The 18008-nt window shown below is 39.0% G+C and overlaps 1 protein-coding gene across 7 annotated transcripts in view; it reads left to right on the forward strand.

Moving 5' to 3' along the window:
- The window catches only part of Ercc6l2 (ERCC excision repair 6 like 2), a 97980-nt gene that overhangs the window by 14824 nt on the left and 65148 nt on the right, over positions 1–18008 (forward strand). For 3 of the 7 annotated variants that reach the window (XM_040756140.1, XM_040756139.1, XM_040756141.1), the window contains exons 1-4: positions 1363–1656; positions 6143–6567; positions 9277–9396; positions 15736–15929. In XM_040756140.1, coding sequence (XP_040612074.1) covers positions 1614–1656; positions 6143–6567; positions 9277–9396; positions 15736–15929 — 782 coding nt within the window. In that variant the 5' untranslated portion in view covers positions 1363–1613. Of the gene's footprint in view, positions 1–1362; positions 1657–6142; positions 6568–9276; positions 9397–15735; positions 15930–18008 lie in introns of those variants that run through there. The other 4 variants (XM_005078437.4, XM_040756138.1, XM_021232049.2 and 1 more) reach the window with 3 other exon arrangements.

Genomic DNA, 18008 nt, shown 5'->3' on the forward strand with positions numbered 1-18008 from the left:
TTAATGGTTGTATCTGAAATATGTCCTATAATAGATGGGTGTCTATAGTTAGGATCAGTGAATTAAAACTAATATGGTTCAGTAAACTACCAGCCAAAATATTAACCTACGCAGCATGTAAATCTTAAGTGGATGCACTTCATATTTATATCAACAAACATTCCTTATTGTGACCAGGTGCTGATTTAAAGAGTTTTATTTAACTCATTTCTTCTCCTCTTTACTTAAGTTGTTACAAGCTTCATCTATATTCCTTGGTGTTTCTCTTAAAACTTACGAAAACCTACTGGTTGGCAGACAAATGAATCTCTTGATGAAGCATTCCTATGAAAATATTGTACTAACATTTAGTATCTGCAAAGAATGGAGAACAGGTATAGTGTGTCTAAGAATGGTCCTACAGAAGGCAGGATAATGATCCCCCAATACAGAAATTTGTGTCTCTAAATCCAGGAACCGCATAACATATGCTTTCCTGATGCCGTTAAGAATGCAGACCTGGAAATGAGATTATTCCAGGTGAGTTCTAAAAACTGCTCTTTTTTTTAGCCAGCTGTAGAAGGCTCAAAAAAAAAAAAAAAAAAAAGGCACCATCCTGGTCAAGTCACATCTTCTATCTTCTGAGAAGGAATGCAGTTTCTCTGACAGTCGGATTTTAGCTTTAGGAGACCTGTCTAGGAACTGCGGCCTACAAAGCCACAAGGCAGATTAATGTTGCCTTAACACATTAATGCCGTTTTTTAGATGAAGAAAACAAACTGGTCACAACTGCACTAGGCCAAAGACTTGCTCCAGCTAAATCAACGGCATACTGCGTAGTACACGAACACTAACAAGTGCAAGAAATAAGTTTTTCTCTTTTTGGCTTCATTAACTTGTCTGGGAGGTGTCAGACGCCAGGCAGCAAACATTTGGCTCATGCTCAGTACGCCATGCTGGAGATGCTAACAGGCTGCTTGGTGCGAGCTTCTTCCCCAGGGCGGTTCACAGGGTCAAGAAATACACTCCAAGGGTTAACCGAGGCCCTTGCTCACCTGGTTCGTGCAAGGGCTGCTGGTTTTGCACTCACAAGAGTGAATTTGCAATAAACTAGGTAAATGCAAGAGGACGACCCCCACCCTCCCTTGCTCCATGCTTCCGGGCGACAAAACTACCACCCGGACGGCCATCTTTGCAGGCATCACGACGTCCTTTCCCGCTCTTGGAGGATACCACGCGCCTCGAGCCTTAGCAAAAACACAAGTTCGAAGTCAGCCAGCCAGCCAGCCAGCCAGCCAGCACTACCAAATCTCGCGATACTTGGGGGCGCCAGAGTGCCGTCCAGGCCGAGCCGGTCCAGCGGAGAGAGCGTGGCAGCCGGCTTAAAGAACTGACCCATCTATCTTCCCGCGAGATCTGGAGGGAAGCGAGACCCGGAGGGCGGCCAGGCAATTGTTCTCGCGAGATTTGGGAGGGTCGGGGTAGGCTGCGGTGACGCTGCCCTCCCGGCCCGAGGCTCGGCGTTGCCGGCGGGCGATGCCGGGCGAGCGGGCGGTGTACGTGCCTTGGCCTCCTCGCCGCCGACCGCTGGATGCCGAGAGCAGCGGGGTTGCCGGGCGCCTTTCCGCGGCCCGATGGACGACTCCTCCCCGCAGCTCCGCGCGGGAACCCGCCAAGGTATGAGCTCCCAGCTCGCTCCTCTGCCTCTGCGCAGACAACACAGGAACTTCCGGAAGGGGCTTCCGCCTGGCTCCTTTGATTGACAGCTGACGGTTTAGACCCCCCCACCCCCTCAGTGCAGCAGCGCAGGAACTCCGGGGCTTTTGCCCGTCAGCCTTAGGGACGGCAACTTCAGGATTTGGTGCTGCCCCCTCAGCAGTGGGAGCGTGGATGCCTCATTTGTAAAACGGGGACAACTGGGTTCCGTGACTGTTAGAGGAGATGCGACGACGTGCGCAGGGGACTCTCCACTTTGGCCCATAGTGAGAGTTCAGTAAATGTCAGATACTTTAGTTTTCTGTCTTCGTATACGCCGGTTATTAGTCAGTAGTGGGGATTTGTTACGTAGACGGGCGAAGGCTTATTTAGCTGAGTGTAGTCTTATTGCACAAAGAGCTTACTTACCCCATGGTGTGTTGAAGCAGAATTCTGCCTCTAGTAGGTCGCCACGAGTTTTTGAAGAAGGCGTGGTTAGCTCATAAGTCATCAGGATTCAGGCTCCCCCCCCCAGCTTTTATTAATAATAGGGATTGCTATAGCAGATTAAACAATTATTTTGTGCACGTCTGTATGCACGCATGCAATCAGGAAGTTAGAGGACAGCTTGAACGAGTCTGTTCTCTCCAACCACCTTGTGAGTTGTGGGAGTGGAACCTAGACCACCAGTGTTAGCAGCAGGTGGAGCACCCTACAAGACAGAACAGAACAGATAATACAGTTGATTGTTTTTGTGCCCAGGAAACTTCTGACAAATCTTGCTTTGCCTTTGAGAAAGGTATCTCGGGAAAACAAGGAGGGATTCAGTGCTAACTCTCAGAGTAGGCAACAAGCCCTTGAACTCTCAGGGCTAAAAATTGATAATGTCATAAGTGAGGACCCACAAATACAAATGCCTTTATGAGTCTGGCTGATCAAGGCAAATAAGTGTATCTTCTAACTGGAGATTATGCAACTGTTATGCTTATTTCTCGGTTGACTGTAGTGGACGATTCTGTCACTTTGGTATTTTAGGGGGAGAAGTACTGACAGAAAGGACAGACCACTCCAAGGCTCTGAGGTGGGAGCATGTTTTCCATGTTGCAAGCAAACAAAGAAGGCACGTTGGGATTGAGGGAGACATCCCAAACGTTAAGCATTATCACCAGTTCCATCCTTCAATGAGAAGTCCTCCCAGCTTTAACATTTCCAATCCCTGTAGTAACTGACTCAAACTTTATCTGTTTGTTTCTAGAAATTATCCAAACTCAGGTACGAAGGTGCCCATAAGATATGTCCTTCTGGTGTTTTCCACTTACAGTCCTACCTGAGAAACTTTTCCTAGACTCCCGTTCTCTACAATATGTTTCCCAATACTTCTTTCCCATAGCACTCCATTCTCTTCTTCCAAAGTATGTTTGTCATTATGTTTATGCCTGTGTACTTTTTTAGTGACTGTCATCTCACTGGATCAATAGTTTGTTTTCACTTACAAATTAAGCTTATATTTGTTAAATAATCTTTTGTGTGTTATAGTCCTGGGATTTTTTTTCACTAGAGGGTTTATTATTCCAAGTTGTGCAGATAATAAATCAGATATTTAGAATAGTTAATATATATTTAAACTACTGATACAAAGTTTCTTCAATAATAAGTCAAGCTATAGTTTTTGGTATTAGAAACAGTACAACTGAACACTAATAAATGGCATAAGTAGCAGGTATACAAGGGAAAGGAATAGAGAAAAGGAGGATATGGAATAATAAGCTTTTGCTCCTTGATGTTTTAGGCATCTTTCATTTCTACATTTACTTACTTATTGACACACACCCCATGAGGGCATATTCTTGGAAAGGAAATTATCTGTAGTGGAAGAAACATACTTCAATGCTGTTGTGGGAATGAAATTCTGGAATAGAATAATGGGATGCCTGCTAAGTGAGGTAGACTAGAGATAGAGGTTGTGAGTGATTCCGGATAAAGTGATGGTGGCATTTATTAAGGGAAACGTCATCAAACTACTTACTATCTATGGGCTAAATCAAATCTGATGCTGCCTTTTTAAAATTTTATTACAATAGACCCATGCCCATTTAGTTATTGTCTGTAACTGCTTTTGCTTAAAAGAGTAAAAGAATTTTGTTTTTTAAAATATAATTTAACAAGTAATAATTGACTATAGATAAGGTTTTCCAGCTCCTTTCCAAAGATGTTGACATAAAGAAAAGTGATTTTTGTTTTTTTTTTGTTATTTTGTTTGTTTGTGTTTGTTTTTCAAGATGAGGGTTTGTGTGTGTGTGTGTGTGTGTGTGTGTGTGTGTGTGTGTGTGTGTGTGTGTGTGTGTGTGTGTGTAGCCCTGGCTGTTCTGGAATTAGCTCTATAGCTCTGTTGACCAGACTACCCTCAAACTCAGAGAACTAAGAGATCCTCCTGCCTCTGCCTGCTGAATGCTTGGGTTAAAGATTTGTACTACCACTCCCAACTGTGATGTGTTTTTGAAGTAAAACCAGGAAAGATATTGTGATAGATAGCATGTGGGAGCAATATAAAAAGAGGTGTAGCCGGGCGGTGGTGGCGCACGCCTTTAATCCCAGCACTCGGGAGGCAGAGGCAGGCGGATCTCTGTGAGTTCGAGGCTGGCCTGGCCCGACAGCCTCCAAAACAACACAGAGAAACCTTGTCTCGTAAAAACCAAAAAAAAAGAGGTGTAAGGACTTATGGTTTCCTACCTTGAAAATTGTAAGTGATCCCAATTAATAAGAGGCAGGGAAACTACCCACTACCATTTTTGACATTGTTCTTCTTTTTATACCCATTATGTGGTACAGTATCTGATAAGTAACTGATGTCTAAATCGTGTATGTTGACTGTCAAATTAAAGAATTGGGTTTTAAAAATGAGAGGATATTTCCTAGGTAGGGGGATGGATCATTTAAAACATATACTGTGTTAGGAACTGCTGTCGAGGTATCGTTAGCTCAGGCTCAGCTAGCACTGTCCCAGAAAGAAGACACTTTGACCTGCACATCCTTTTTACTTGTAAAGTAGGTTATTAATTTTATGATAGTATAACAGTTCTCAGTTTGGATCTAAAAGAATAAGAGTGGGAGAACAAGGTTTTCCATGTGTACTTAGGATTCCTATGGTAAAACCGTCTCAGCAAAGTTCGTGGGAGTAATGCTTCTGAGGAATAACTGATGAAGACTGTCACTGTGAGTTATTTTTGCTTAAGACAGCATAGACCTATCATTATAACCTAAAACATTATGAAGTTCTAACTGGAACACCTCAGGAAGACCATAGGAAACCACTAGTGGTCTTGTAGAATCAGTGAGGAGTGTGTAAGGAAAATAATCTACAATATCCTTACAGTTATAGCTGTATATTTTTTGGATCCTTGAAGTGAGGAATTCCATTTGGAAAATTGTTTTTACTTGTGTTCTCCATTTAGCACCCTTTAAATTGCTTAATAGTATATTCTGGGACCCCCCCCCCCAGTGCTGTTTTTAGAATTAGAAAATGAAACAAATGGCTGAACAGTTAACAAAGAGTAAGTTTAGATGTGTAGAAATCAGAATCTTCAGTGAAGAATAGGATCTTACAAAGGGCTCTTAGAACTCATCTTTAGCTCTTTCTTTTTAAAGGCTTACTTTATTTTATGTGTATGGGTGTTTTGCCTACATATATATGTGCACCACATATATGCCTGACGCCCAGGGAAATCAGAAGAGGGTGTTGGATAACTTAGAACTGATGTTATGGATTGTTGTGAACCACCATGTGAATACCAGGAATTGAACCCTGCTGTTCTGTAAGAGATTCATATGCTCTTCAGAGTCATCTCTCCAGCGCCTAGAATTTATCTCTTATAATTTGAAGTGTTCAAAACCCAAAAGGGATCAGCTGTAATGGTTGTGACATCACTGTAGTTAAACAAGAGGTTCTCTTGGCTAGTTCCATACCTGTGTCCAGAGAGGGATGGAGTAAATATGTCACAAAAGAGTTGCTTTCCTGAAGGTTTTAGTGTACTTTTACTGTGTCTATTTCTCTTACTGTACCATAGAAGGAGAATGTGTATAAGGTTCACGAGTCAGCAAGAATATTTAAATCAGCAGAGCTCAGCTCTGGTGGTACATCAAGATCAATTTTAAATCCAACAATAACAACCAAACAAATAATGAAACCGAATGTCCATGACTCATATCCATTACTTGAAGTCAGCAGAGGTCGTAACCCAACAAAATGTCTTTAAAACCCAGAGAAGGTAATGGCACACAGCTAGGATAAAAGATACAGAAAATAAGCTATACTGGTGGTTATAGGAAAACATCTGATAATATATCTTTTTAAAAACTGTCTATGAAAATACATGTTAGTTTCAGTTATTTGGAAAACTTGTTTTTTTTTTCTCAGTAGGTAAGTGACTTTATACGTTTTTTGGAAAGTTAATTATCTTCCTCGTTATAGACAGGTGGTGTCCAGGAGAAAGATGTCTCGCTCCTTCTTCAGATAATGAAAAGCTTTGTGAAGCAAGCATAAAGTCTATCACTGTGGACGAAAATGGGAAGCCATGTGCAGTTGTCCTGTATCCAGATTTTCAAGAAAAGAAAATACCTCTTCAAAGACTCCAAGAAGTAAAATCAACTAAAGATTGCTCCAGGAGTTTTATATTTGATGATGAAGATTTAGAAAAGCCTTATTTCCCAGATCGAAAGATTCCATCATTGGCTAATGCTTTTAAATTATCTGAAGATGGAGACTCCATTCCTTACACCATTAATAGGTACTTGCGAGATTACCAAAGAGAAGGGGCTCAGTTTCTCTACAGACACTACATTCAGGGAAGAGGGTGTATTCTTGGCGATGACATGGGACTTGGAAAAACAATACAGGTACTTACATTAATTACTTTATAATTACAAATAAGGTCATCCTCTGTATAAGAGTGCATATACTCTGCAGGTCTCTATTTGTTTTGTTTTTTCAGGTCTTATGCATGCTGTCACAGTTTCTGAGTTTGTGTGTGCATCCGCCCTGTTACACCTAGAGTATGTGATTTCCTTGTAGTCGTCCCTAACCTCTGGTTGTTACAGTCTTTCCTTTTCTTCTTCGGCATAGATCTGAGCCTTGAGGGAAGGGATGTGATGAAGACATCCATCTAGTGCTACGTGCTCCCAAGTTTCTCACCTGGCACTAGCACTTTCTTTAAGCAAGCAAAAACCTCTTAAAAGTGTGACTCTGAAGGCTTCTGTCTCTTTATGTTCTGTGAGATGAAGAAAATAAGGATGTGGTTATCTCTTGCTTTTGTCTCTTTTTTTTTTTTTTTTTTGGTTAGGCCTTTGGTTTAAATGTTTGAACTGTTTCCCACGCTCATATTTATTCTATATCAGGAGCTTACTGCAGGTGAGGAAAGATGGCCTAAAAAGATCTTCATTCTATGTTTGTCATATATCTGTGAATTCAGATTTGTATAGACCTGCACTATATCTGTGAATTCAGATTTGTATAGACCTGCACTGTGCCAGTGAATTGCGGTAGAGCAGCTTGGCCTTCTCCAAATATCCATGTTTCTTTTGCTATGGAGTAGTAGCCCTCCCGAATAAAGTGTTTGGCTAATCTTGTGTGTCAGTGTAGCTTTTGACAGACTTAGGCCGGTAACAATAACATAGACACGATGAGTGCCATTTCGGCCCTGTTCCATGAACCACCACCTGTATGATTCTTACATCCTCCTTTTTCCACTTATAGCTAACATTGCTTTAATTAACATATCAAGCTAAGAGATTTCCATGGTTTTAATTTCCCTGCTCACTCAGGGTGTATTCTCAACTAAAATACAAGTTTATTTTTATTTTAGCATACCTTTTTGGGTGGGGGTGAATGAAGCAGTGAGGTTAGAAGTTAGTGTATATTATTACTATTATCACTAGTATATTTAATGATTTAGGTAGAGCTTATTTCTAATTGGACCTTAAAATTTTAGTTAGACATTTTTTTAAAAGGTCTGAGTTTTTCTTTTAAGATTTGTTCTTTATTATGTATGTATATATGTGCTCCTGTGTGTGAGCATGAGCACAGATATGTGTGCAGGTGCCTGAAGTATCCAGAAGGTTTGCCATCCCCTGGCGTTGGAGTTGCAGGCAGTTGTGAGCCACCTGATGTAGGTGCCGAGAACTGAACCTGGTCCTCTGCAAGAGCAGTACATGCTCTAACCGCCACACCATTTCTTCAGCCCCAGATCTGAGATTCAGCAAATGAAAAATATTTTGTTTTTGTTTTAGGGAATTTGACAAATCTAGAATTAAGATTACCTTATTTTGAAAGTATTATTATATAGTGTCTTTATTTGTTTCCTCTAGCCACTTTTAAATATATTTTTTTTAATTTATGGCTCAGTTTTGTTCGATGAAGCACTTACTTGTGAATTTTTTATTTTTTATTTTTGTAGTGGCAAGTACTTGATATTCATAACTATGACTTAAGATGTTTTCTTTTAAAAATGATCAACTTTTATTTCTTCAAATAAATCTCATTACTGTTCCTTTTCTCCTATCATTTGGAATTTAGATCATATAATATATATATATTTAAATATTTAAAATACTTTTCTCATAAGGTGTGTACTGACAACCAAATGTATGGAATTACAGTGACACTTGTAATTCCAGCACTTGGGAAGGCTGAAGCAGGATTGTTGCAAGTTTGAAGCTATCTTGATGGGGCCACTAAGTGAGTTTTAGACTTCACTGGGCTATAGTGAGACCCTTTGTCAGCCCCCTTCTTTGTCCCCAGATAGAAACTTTCCTTTATAGTTTTTCTAATTCTCTTATAATTTTTTCCTTAGGTTTCAATATTTCTATAATTTATTTTGTAAAGTAATGAGTTATTTCCTTCTATATGAATACCCACTTCATACACTTTCATACCAAATCTTTAAAATAACCCTGCTGACATTATTTTTGTCATTCTTACAGATTACTATTTAGGGAGTTTAATTACCTTGCTGAAATTCACATAATTGCCAAACAACCAGACCTAACATTTCAACCAACAAGCATTTAATTGGTTGACTGTTCCTTGCTGTTGATTGTGTGAAGGATGCTTTTTCTTATTTTTATTCTTCTCATTTAATTTTTGGAGAATAGTTGCCATTCAAAATGGTATGTGTATTGATGAGTTGTATTAGCCTATCTTAAATTAGCCTTCTGTCATTAATTAGATAAACAAAGGCATAAAGTTATGAGGCAAATATCTCCTCCTTTAAGGAATTTATTTTCTACAAGAAAAGAAAAAAATGTATAGTTTATTTTAGAGACTTTGAAAAGATAGTATCCATGGATAGAAACAAATAGTAAGGTAATATCTCAGATGATGGAATAAAGAAAGAATTCATGAAGTGGGCAGAATTGTTCCAAGATGAGATAGGCATGTGGAAATTTATGTGTTCGGAGGAAGTATTATCATAGTTTGCTTGTTAATTCAAAGGAAGTGCCAATATTCTTATGTTTCCTCTAACATCTCTTTTTATGTAGTCTACTTATTAGTTTGTCATGTATAAAGTGAAATTATGCATTAGTGATAGAAAGTCTTTTTTCTTCCAGGTTATTTCATTTCTGGCTGCAGTTTTGCATAAAAAGGGAACTCGTGAAGATATTGAAAATAACATGCCAGAGTTCTTACTAAAAAGCATGAAAAAGGAACCCTCTTCTACAGCCCAAAAGGTGAAATATCTAGAAGTATTCAGCTTATAAAGTTGACATTGCAAATACAGAAGCATTTAAACACAACATAATGTATTATACATTTTCAAACAAGAATGTAGACATTAAACTATTTATTTTAGAAGACTATTTTTGGAAGGCTGCCATTTTCATCTGATAGTTGCATCAGGTTATATCTCAGTCTTTCCCATCCCCGTACTAATCAGGCCTGACTCTGCTGAGATCAGACACGATTGGGCATGTTCAGGGTGGAGTGACTGTAGACAACGTAAGAGATTTGTAATAAAACAAAATTCCTAGAAGTGTTATGCTTATAGTCTTTGTGTGTATGCATGCTTGTGTGCGCACGTGTGTACAAGTACAAGTGTGTGTATGCTGAGGGTCAGAGGTTGATGCCTGGTGTCTTCTCTCTTCACCTTAGTTGTTGAGTCAGGGTCTCTCACTGAACCTGGAGCTTGCTGTTCCAGCTTGACTGGCTGGCCAGCAAGCCCCAGGAGCCCTCTTGTTTCTACCTTCCCAGTTCTGGGCCTACAGATGGTCACTGCCACCCAGCTTTTTTAAAACGTGGGTGCTGAGACCAACTCAGTCATCGCTTCAGCCCTCTTGTGTGCTTTTATGTTTTCCTCAGTGTTTAGACCATTGGTAGGAATAAAGATGGAATGCTTGATGAAAAAAATTACTATTCTATTAAGGTGCAGGGTCCTCCCAGCAGGTAGAGCGGGGGAAGGGTCTCTTCTCTGGGCTAAGCCCCAGTATACATTGCTTTCATTGGATCTCTTAGCTGAAATTTTATTAATTTGTGTGGTCTTGTATTCAGATAAATTCCATTAATGTGTAAATGTCCCTTTGAGCACGACTTTATCCAGTTCCATTTGACAAGTAGTAGTGTTTTCATTATTCTTCTCTAAATTGTCTGTGACGCCAATTTTGCTCTCTTTACCCAAGTACTACTTAAAAGAGAAGTCTTAAAATTTCCAGATAAATATAGTATTTGGTAGAGTGATGGAAGATCTTAGTTCTGTGTGTTTTTCTTACAGGATAATATAACCATAATGTTTCCTTTGTAAAGTATTTTAAATGTTTTGATGTTGTATTTTGTGTAGTCTATTGTTTGGAAATACCCACTTGTTTCTTGTATTCTTTGCTATTATGGCCACATAGTTGTGTGTTTTCTGTTTAACCTAGCTTGATTGCCTTTTTAAAAGCCTTAATCCCACAGTTGAGGCAAATTAGGAAGACAGGGATCCTCTTGACTGCTGAGTGTCAAGAATTCCAGCACAATTAGCAGATTTGCTGAGAGATTTCCCTGTATCTAAACAACAGAGCCATTTCAAGTGGAATACTAAGGGAAGGGATTTTGTAAACCTGCAAGTTTTTGAGATGCTCCCTAGACTGTGAACTTTGTTTATGAGAAAAGCCTATGTTTTCACTACCTAGTGACCAAATATAATAAGGATTCCTTCAACATTTGTCACCTGTAAACCTGCCCAGTGTACCTCAGGAAACAACCCACCTACTGAAAAATGATACTGAGGGAAGGGCATTAGAAACTATTTAACAAAGGAACCTCATAGCCATCAAAAGTATTTATATGGCTACTGCTAAAAGACTTAAGCTTAGGTCTCTTGACAAGCTCATGTCTGTCTGTGGATATGGACTATCCTTTTCCTGAAGTTCTTTTTCTATGTCAAAATCATGCTTTAATCTAAGCTAAAATCTTTTCTTAATAAAGTCCAACTCTGTTTTATATTTTCTCATCCTGAAACTTTCCTGCAGTGTAGTCAAGAATCCTGACTTCTCTTGAACGACAGTCTCCAAAAAGGAACTCAGGCTTGGACCAGCTGTGTCTTCTGATTCAAATATGATTTTCCTGTTTATTTGAACAACTGAGTTCTGAGAAATCTGTATTAAATTTTCTGTAATGACTGAGGTTGTTGTTGATCTTGTGTTTGTATTGGCTTTCATTAATCTCTTTAACGTTGGTTTCATAAATTTTGCTTGTATATTGGTTATATATTCAGTTTACAGCTTATTTGCTAATTTCTGAGGTCAGAATTTATCTTATAACTTGACCTAAATAATTTTGTTATCTATTGTCAATTGGTTATTTTAGATAATGGTTCAATGCTGAACTGATTTTCCCCCCATTGAAGGAAATTTCTTTTTGTTCAAGTACGTAGGATTCCATCTTTGAAATCCCAAAACAAAGTCCTAATAGTTACTGTAGAATTCTTTCAAATAAGTTCACTTTTGAAAAATGTGTCCAGGGGTTAGAGAGATGGCTCAGCGGTTATGAACATCTACTACTGTTGCAGAGGACCAGCATGTGGTTCCTAGCATCCACAATTCACAACCATTTTTAACTCCAGCTCTAGGAAATCATATGCTTCTGGTCTCTGCAGGTTCCTGCATGCATGTGATGCCCATATGTGCATATGTACACACACATTAAATTAGTAAATACATATTTTTGGTATTTAATATTTATTATTTTTTATAAACAAAGTTTTTTTTTGCTGAAGTCATTATGCATTTTTTTAGTAAATACATATTTTTAAAAATTGGTGTAAGTGTTTTTTGTAGGGGAAGCTAAGTAATGATTCCACAGTAAGCGTTTTGACAAAGACTAATACCACCGATCTTTCTTAAAGGGTCTTACTTTTATTGGCCTGGTCCTTCCAAGTGCTTCAGTTTGTCTGTTGGCTTCTGTTGTTGTTTTATGGCTGTTTACTTGATAATTTCTCTTTCATGGCCTTGTCAGTTCTGCAAGGGGTGGGGAGTGTGTACCCATTGCTATCTTCCTGAACTATTCTGCTCTGCTGGGAGTTCCCTTCCAGGCATCATAGTACTATTACAGATTGTTTTTATATTTGTTCCTCATTTTGCTGGCATCAGAACATACATGTTTTTGGAGAGTTCGTTTGAAGTAGAATACATTTTTAAGAGATGTTTTGTCAAAAAGAGAATACATAAAATAAAAGTTAATGCCTGAATTAAAGAAACCCTGAAAGACTGATCTTCAATCTCCTTGAAAAAGAAGCATTTAGTGAATTAAATGTTACAAATTAAGGAGTAGTATTTTGAACTAGGAATGCATGTATGTGAAAGAGAGATACTATTTTATATATATTCCAAAACTTGTCAGGTATGAATACAACTTTGAGGAATGCATGAAATATAAGTGCCAATGAATTCCTAAAGGAAAAGACACAAATCATGCTTTTCAAGTGCTGATTCTTGGAATGAGTCATTAGATTTAGGATAAGTTTATGCTGTAGATTGGTCTTTATGAAATAAATCATAGTAAGTTAATTAAAATCATTACCTTGTAAGATCAAACTTTGGCGACTCTAAGAAAAAATTATAACAGAAGGGAGGGTGCTAGGGAGTCAGCTCAGTGGGTAGAGTGCTTGCTGCGTTGGTGACATGAGTTTGGGCCCCCAGAACCTGTGTAAAAAGTGGGTTGGCAGTTCACATCTGTGTCAGTGCTGGGAACAGAGGACAGGCAGGTCCCAGGGCTTGCCTACCAGCCAGCTCAGCCAAAATAGCAAGTTCCAGGTTCAGTGAGAGAGGTGGAGAACCAGAGAGGAAGACCTTCAAAGTCAACCTTTGCCTTGTACATATGTACACATACATGTGCACCACACAGAAAGAAAATTAAAATTGAAAAATGAGAGGAAGAATTTCCTAGCAATTACAATACCAGTGTTGTGTTAGAAATGGTGATATTGAGCAAAAGTACTTTTCAGCTATCTTGCTTACCATTTACCACCTTTTTAAGCTCTCGTTATATGGATGAAACAATTGGAAAGTTTCTGTTTCCTTTTTGTTACTGTGATAAAACACTCTGGTCAGATACAGCTTGAGGGGTTGTATTAGGCTCACACTTGCAGGTCAGACATAGTCTGTTATTGAAGGACCTCACAGTGGGAACCTGGAGGCAGGAACCAAGGGGGAGTACTGCTTGCTGGCTCATTCTCTCTCTTTTCCTCTCAGGTTCATGCTTAGCTCCCTTTCTTATACAACCCAGGAGAGCTTGCCTAAGGATGGTACAGCCCACAGTAGGTTAGGATCTTCCACATCAGTTAAAAATAAAGACAGCTCCTCACAGGCCAATTTGATCAAGAAAATTCCTCACTTGAAACTTCTCTTCTCAAGTGAGTCTAGGCTATATCAGATTGACAATCAAGACTAACCAGAACATACACGCCAGAACAGAAAAATAAGGAGCCAAGCAGTTTTAAGAAGAATCAGTCACAGGAGGCTGCATTGCAAATGCACCCTTATGTATATATCTCACCAACTTTTTGTAGCTAGTAAGTGTAGATTAAATTCCTAGCACTGTGGTTGTAAGGGTAGGAACTACTTGAATTGTGGAAAACTACTGAGTGCCCAGATGGAGTTCGTACGCAGGATTCTCATCCTGTAATACACAAAATTCAAAGAGTGACATCACAGTTGGACTTAGTAATTTGAGTTTTGACTTTGTTTTTGAAAACAGAAAACTTAATTTGTAAGGTAAACTAAAATAGCAAAAGGCATTTGAAGTGAAGCAAGCAAGAAAAGGGTAGGGGTAGGGTGGGGTGAGGAACTCCCTTCAGTTAAACTCTTGTTTCCTGCCTTCTCTTTATGAGCACAGTCATATAAATTTTGTTTCTTACAGGTCATAAGTGACCTGGATGAAACTTGACACAGATCCTTACATTTTACAGTATGTGTTACTGGTTAATCTCTTGGGAGTGAGGCAGGTATAAACCTTTAGGAAAGTTTACCAATAATACCCTGATATATAGCAAGCTAGGAGTATTGGTCATAGGGAAGATATTCAGGGCTATCAAGAAAAGTGGAACCTCCAAGCACCACTGTGAAAAACAGGTATGTTAGCAATCTTAACAGACTACTTTGGTTGAAAGCTGAATCAATCAGCTCTCTTTCACTCGGACAAATTATCTGAGATGAGTAACTTAAAAGGAGAGATTTATTTTGGCTCTTAGCTTTAGAGGTTTTAGTGCATGATTAGTTGTCATGTTGCTCTTCAGCCTGTGGCAAGGCTCATCATGATATGAATACACGGAAGAGGAAACTGCTCACTTCATGGAGGCCAGAGTGAAAAGAGAGAAGACATGTTTTCCAAGGGCATGACCCTGCCGGGTGTTGGTGGCGCACGCCTTTAATCCCAGCACTTGGGAGGCAGAGGCAGGTGGATCTCTGTGAGTTCGAGACCAGCCTGGTCTACAAAGTGAGTTCCAGGACAGCCTCCAAAGCCACAGAGAAACCCTGTCTCAAAAAAATAAAAAATAAAAAATCCAAGGGCGTGACCCAGTAGTTTAATTCCTTTACACAAGGTTCTGTCTCTTTAAAGTCCCACCATCTCCCCGGGAATCAAGCTTTACCACACATGCCTTTGGGGAACACTTCATATCCAGACTATAGCTTATTTCCAGATATAGAAGAAATTCTGTTTTAGGAATTCAGTAGAGAACAGGGGATAGAGGAATGAGTATTGATAGGTCCTAAGACCATTGCTGTAAAATAAGGGACTAGTAGCCAAAGATGTACAATGAAGAAAACCTGTTCTGTTTTGTTTCATTTTTATTTTATTTTATCTTTTAACCCTGGGAAATATACTCCTGGATAAAAGTGGTTTGTTATTATGATAAAGCTGGCACGTGGGGAAGACTGGGGCCAGTTTTGCCATGTTGGTTCTAGATTGGCAGGAGAGATAAATGCGAGCCACTGAATGTAATCAAACGTTGTTTTGAAGAACATAATCAGTTAATCTGTGGTCAGAGGTGGGAAGGCAGGGTGTGTGGAAATAAATACAGGTAAAGTTACTGATAGAAACCTACACAAATATTCTTCTGTACTTGCTTCAGTTTTCCAGTGAGTTTCTCTTGCCTTCAACAGAGAGAATCTGAGAAAATGGAGTAGGAAGGAGAGGTGAACAGAGCCCCAGAAGACTGTGTTCAGAGCAAGATGCTACCCATTTGTTTTGAATATTAACTCTTTAATTTATTGTTGGGATCCTGATTTTATTCTCTCTCTCTCTCTTTCTCTCAAAGAGTTACCTTTCTCTTCTTCAGTGCCTTTAAGAATAGAAATGAAAATAACCATTCCCGATAGTGGGTTATCTTTTTGTTGTTGTTGTTGTTGTTCTAACAAAAAGGTAATTAAACAAAGAGTATTTTTTGAGGATTTTTTTGTTCACATTTAGCAAACCAGTCAGTTGTATTAATCACTTACTTATAGCATCAAAATCAAAGAGTGGGACTGTTGATACTGTGTATTTCATGTTGGAGTTCTTATTAAAAACATGGATGCCCTCCTTTCTGTTTTTAGATGTTCTTAATAGTTGCTCCTCTTTCTGTCCTCTACAACTGGAAGGATGAATTGGATACCTGGGGATATTTCAGAGTCACTGTTTTACATGGTAGCAAAAAGGACAATGGACTACTTCGTTTAAAGCAAAGGAAATGTGAAATTGCTCTGACAACCTATGAAACTCTGCGCTTGTGTCTGGAGGAACTCAACAGGTAAAATCATGAGAGTGATGCTGACGTTAGTCATCTGCATCCTATATGTCATGATGCAAAACTCAAACTCCTTTAGCTTGACTTCATGTCTGGGTTATAAAGCAGAGGTTGCAATAGCTGCCTCCATCTGGAAAGGTGTCCTACTACTGTGAGTTCGAGGCCGGGCTGGACCGATAGCCTCCAAAACAATACAGAGAAACCCTGTCTCGTAAAAACCAAAAAAAAAAAAAAAAAGAGGTTTGTTCTGAACTAATTTGTGTCAAAATTTCCAAATTCATGTCCCAGCCTTAGAATATAATCACGTTTAAAGATGTGGTTAAGAAAAAAATTGGGCTGTTTGGGTAGAGGCGTCCTTACTAGACAAGTACCAAGAGCATACAAATAGGGAAGGACATGTGAGTTATCTAATGTCTTTTGAATGCTAAAATATTATGGTTTCAGTCAGTTTGAATTATAGTTGGTGAAAGAAAATGGCAGGAGCCGGGCGGTGGTGGCGCACGCCTTTAATCCCAGCATGCAGAGGCAAAGGCAGGTGGATCTCTGTGAGTTTGAGGCTGGGCTGGACCGACAGCCTCCAAAACAATACAGAGAAACCCTGTCTCGTAAAACCAAAATAAATAAATAAATAAATAAATAATAAATAAAAAATAAAAAAAGAAAATGGCAGGAAACTACCTTAAAGGTGATGCTTTCAAATCAGCTAAATGCCTGGCATGAGATAATAATGAACAAAACCAACAGTTGTCTTAGAGGTTTTGAAAACACAGAATGTATTCAAGAGTAAAATGTAGCTAGATGAGGTGGTGCGTACCTGTGATCTCACCTACTGTGGAGGCTGGGGTGGGAGGATCATGAATTTAAGGCTAGTGTGAGCAAATATAGTGGCGCCTGTGCTCAAAATTTCAGTAACAAAGAAGCATAGAAGCAATCACTAATTAGCTGTGTGGATTTGAGTAAATCATCTTATCTGGAAAATGACAGGATGAACTGGATCTGTTTTTGCCAAAATGGACTATTCAGATACAGGTGGAAGGTTCTATTAGAATTAACTTAATGAGGTTCAGTTTACGTACATTAACCAATACTGATTTTTAAATGTATTTAGCCTCTATTTTCACAGGTTCTCTCAGCCAACTGTAGATTACAATATTGGCTAGAAAAATGTGTTTGTAACAAACTAATGGTTTCCTTAAACAACTTGGTGTAATATTTTTACATACCACTTACATTGTGGAAGGTATTGCATATTAACTGGAGATTATTTGAAGAACACAGGATGGCATAGGTTATACACAGACACTGTCATTTTATGTCAGACACTTGAACATCCACTTATTTTGTTTCCTGAACCAATTCACAGATAGTAAGGGGCACCTTATATAACTCAGTGAATACTGATCTGGCATTGTTAAATTCTTCTGTAAATATTTTGAGGTCATCCATAGTTTCTGTGGAATATTCTTTTTTTTTTTCAGCTCATTAAAATATAAAACTATTGACTGTGTAAAACTATGCACAATCTGGGTGTGATACCTGGTTTTGAACAATGAATACTTGAGCTCAACTCCCATCTCAAGTAAGGGAGAAACCTTCCAGCTGTCCTCTTTACAGCTAACCTTTCTTTGTTCTTACCATGAACACTCACCTTGATTTCTACCACGACAGAATGCTTCAAGCTGTTCCAGAGAATCCTATTAATACAATTTGGCTGAAAGTTTCCTCATTCCTGCCTGGCCTCTTTGCGCAATATGGTTTTTTTTTTTTTTTTTGGTTTTTACGAGACAGGGTTTCTCCGTTTTGGAGGCTGTCGGTCCAGCCTGGCCTCGAACTCACAGAGATCCGCCTGCCTCTGCCTCCCGAGTGCTGCTGGGATTAAAGGCGTGCGCCAGCAACGCCCAGTGCCCAATATGTTTTTGAGATTCATCTGAACTATTTAGTAAATCAGTGATTATTTTTTTTAAATGTCGAATGTATTCTATCTCACCAATATGTTCCTCTTTTTCTTACCCATTCATTTGAAAATAGTTATTTGATTTTGTTTCCTGTTTTGTCATTATCATAAATAAAATTTCAAGGAAT

This window comes from Mesocricetus auratus, unplaced genomic scaffold (assembly GCF_017639785.1).
Source record: "Mesocricetus auratus isolate SY011 unplaced genomic scaffold, BCM_Maur_2.0 Super-Scaffold_100013, whole genome shotgun sequence".
NCBI classification, from domain to species: Eukaryota; Metazoa; Chordata; class Mammalia; order Rodentia; family Cricetidae; genus Mesocricetus; species Mesocricetus auratus.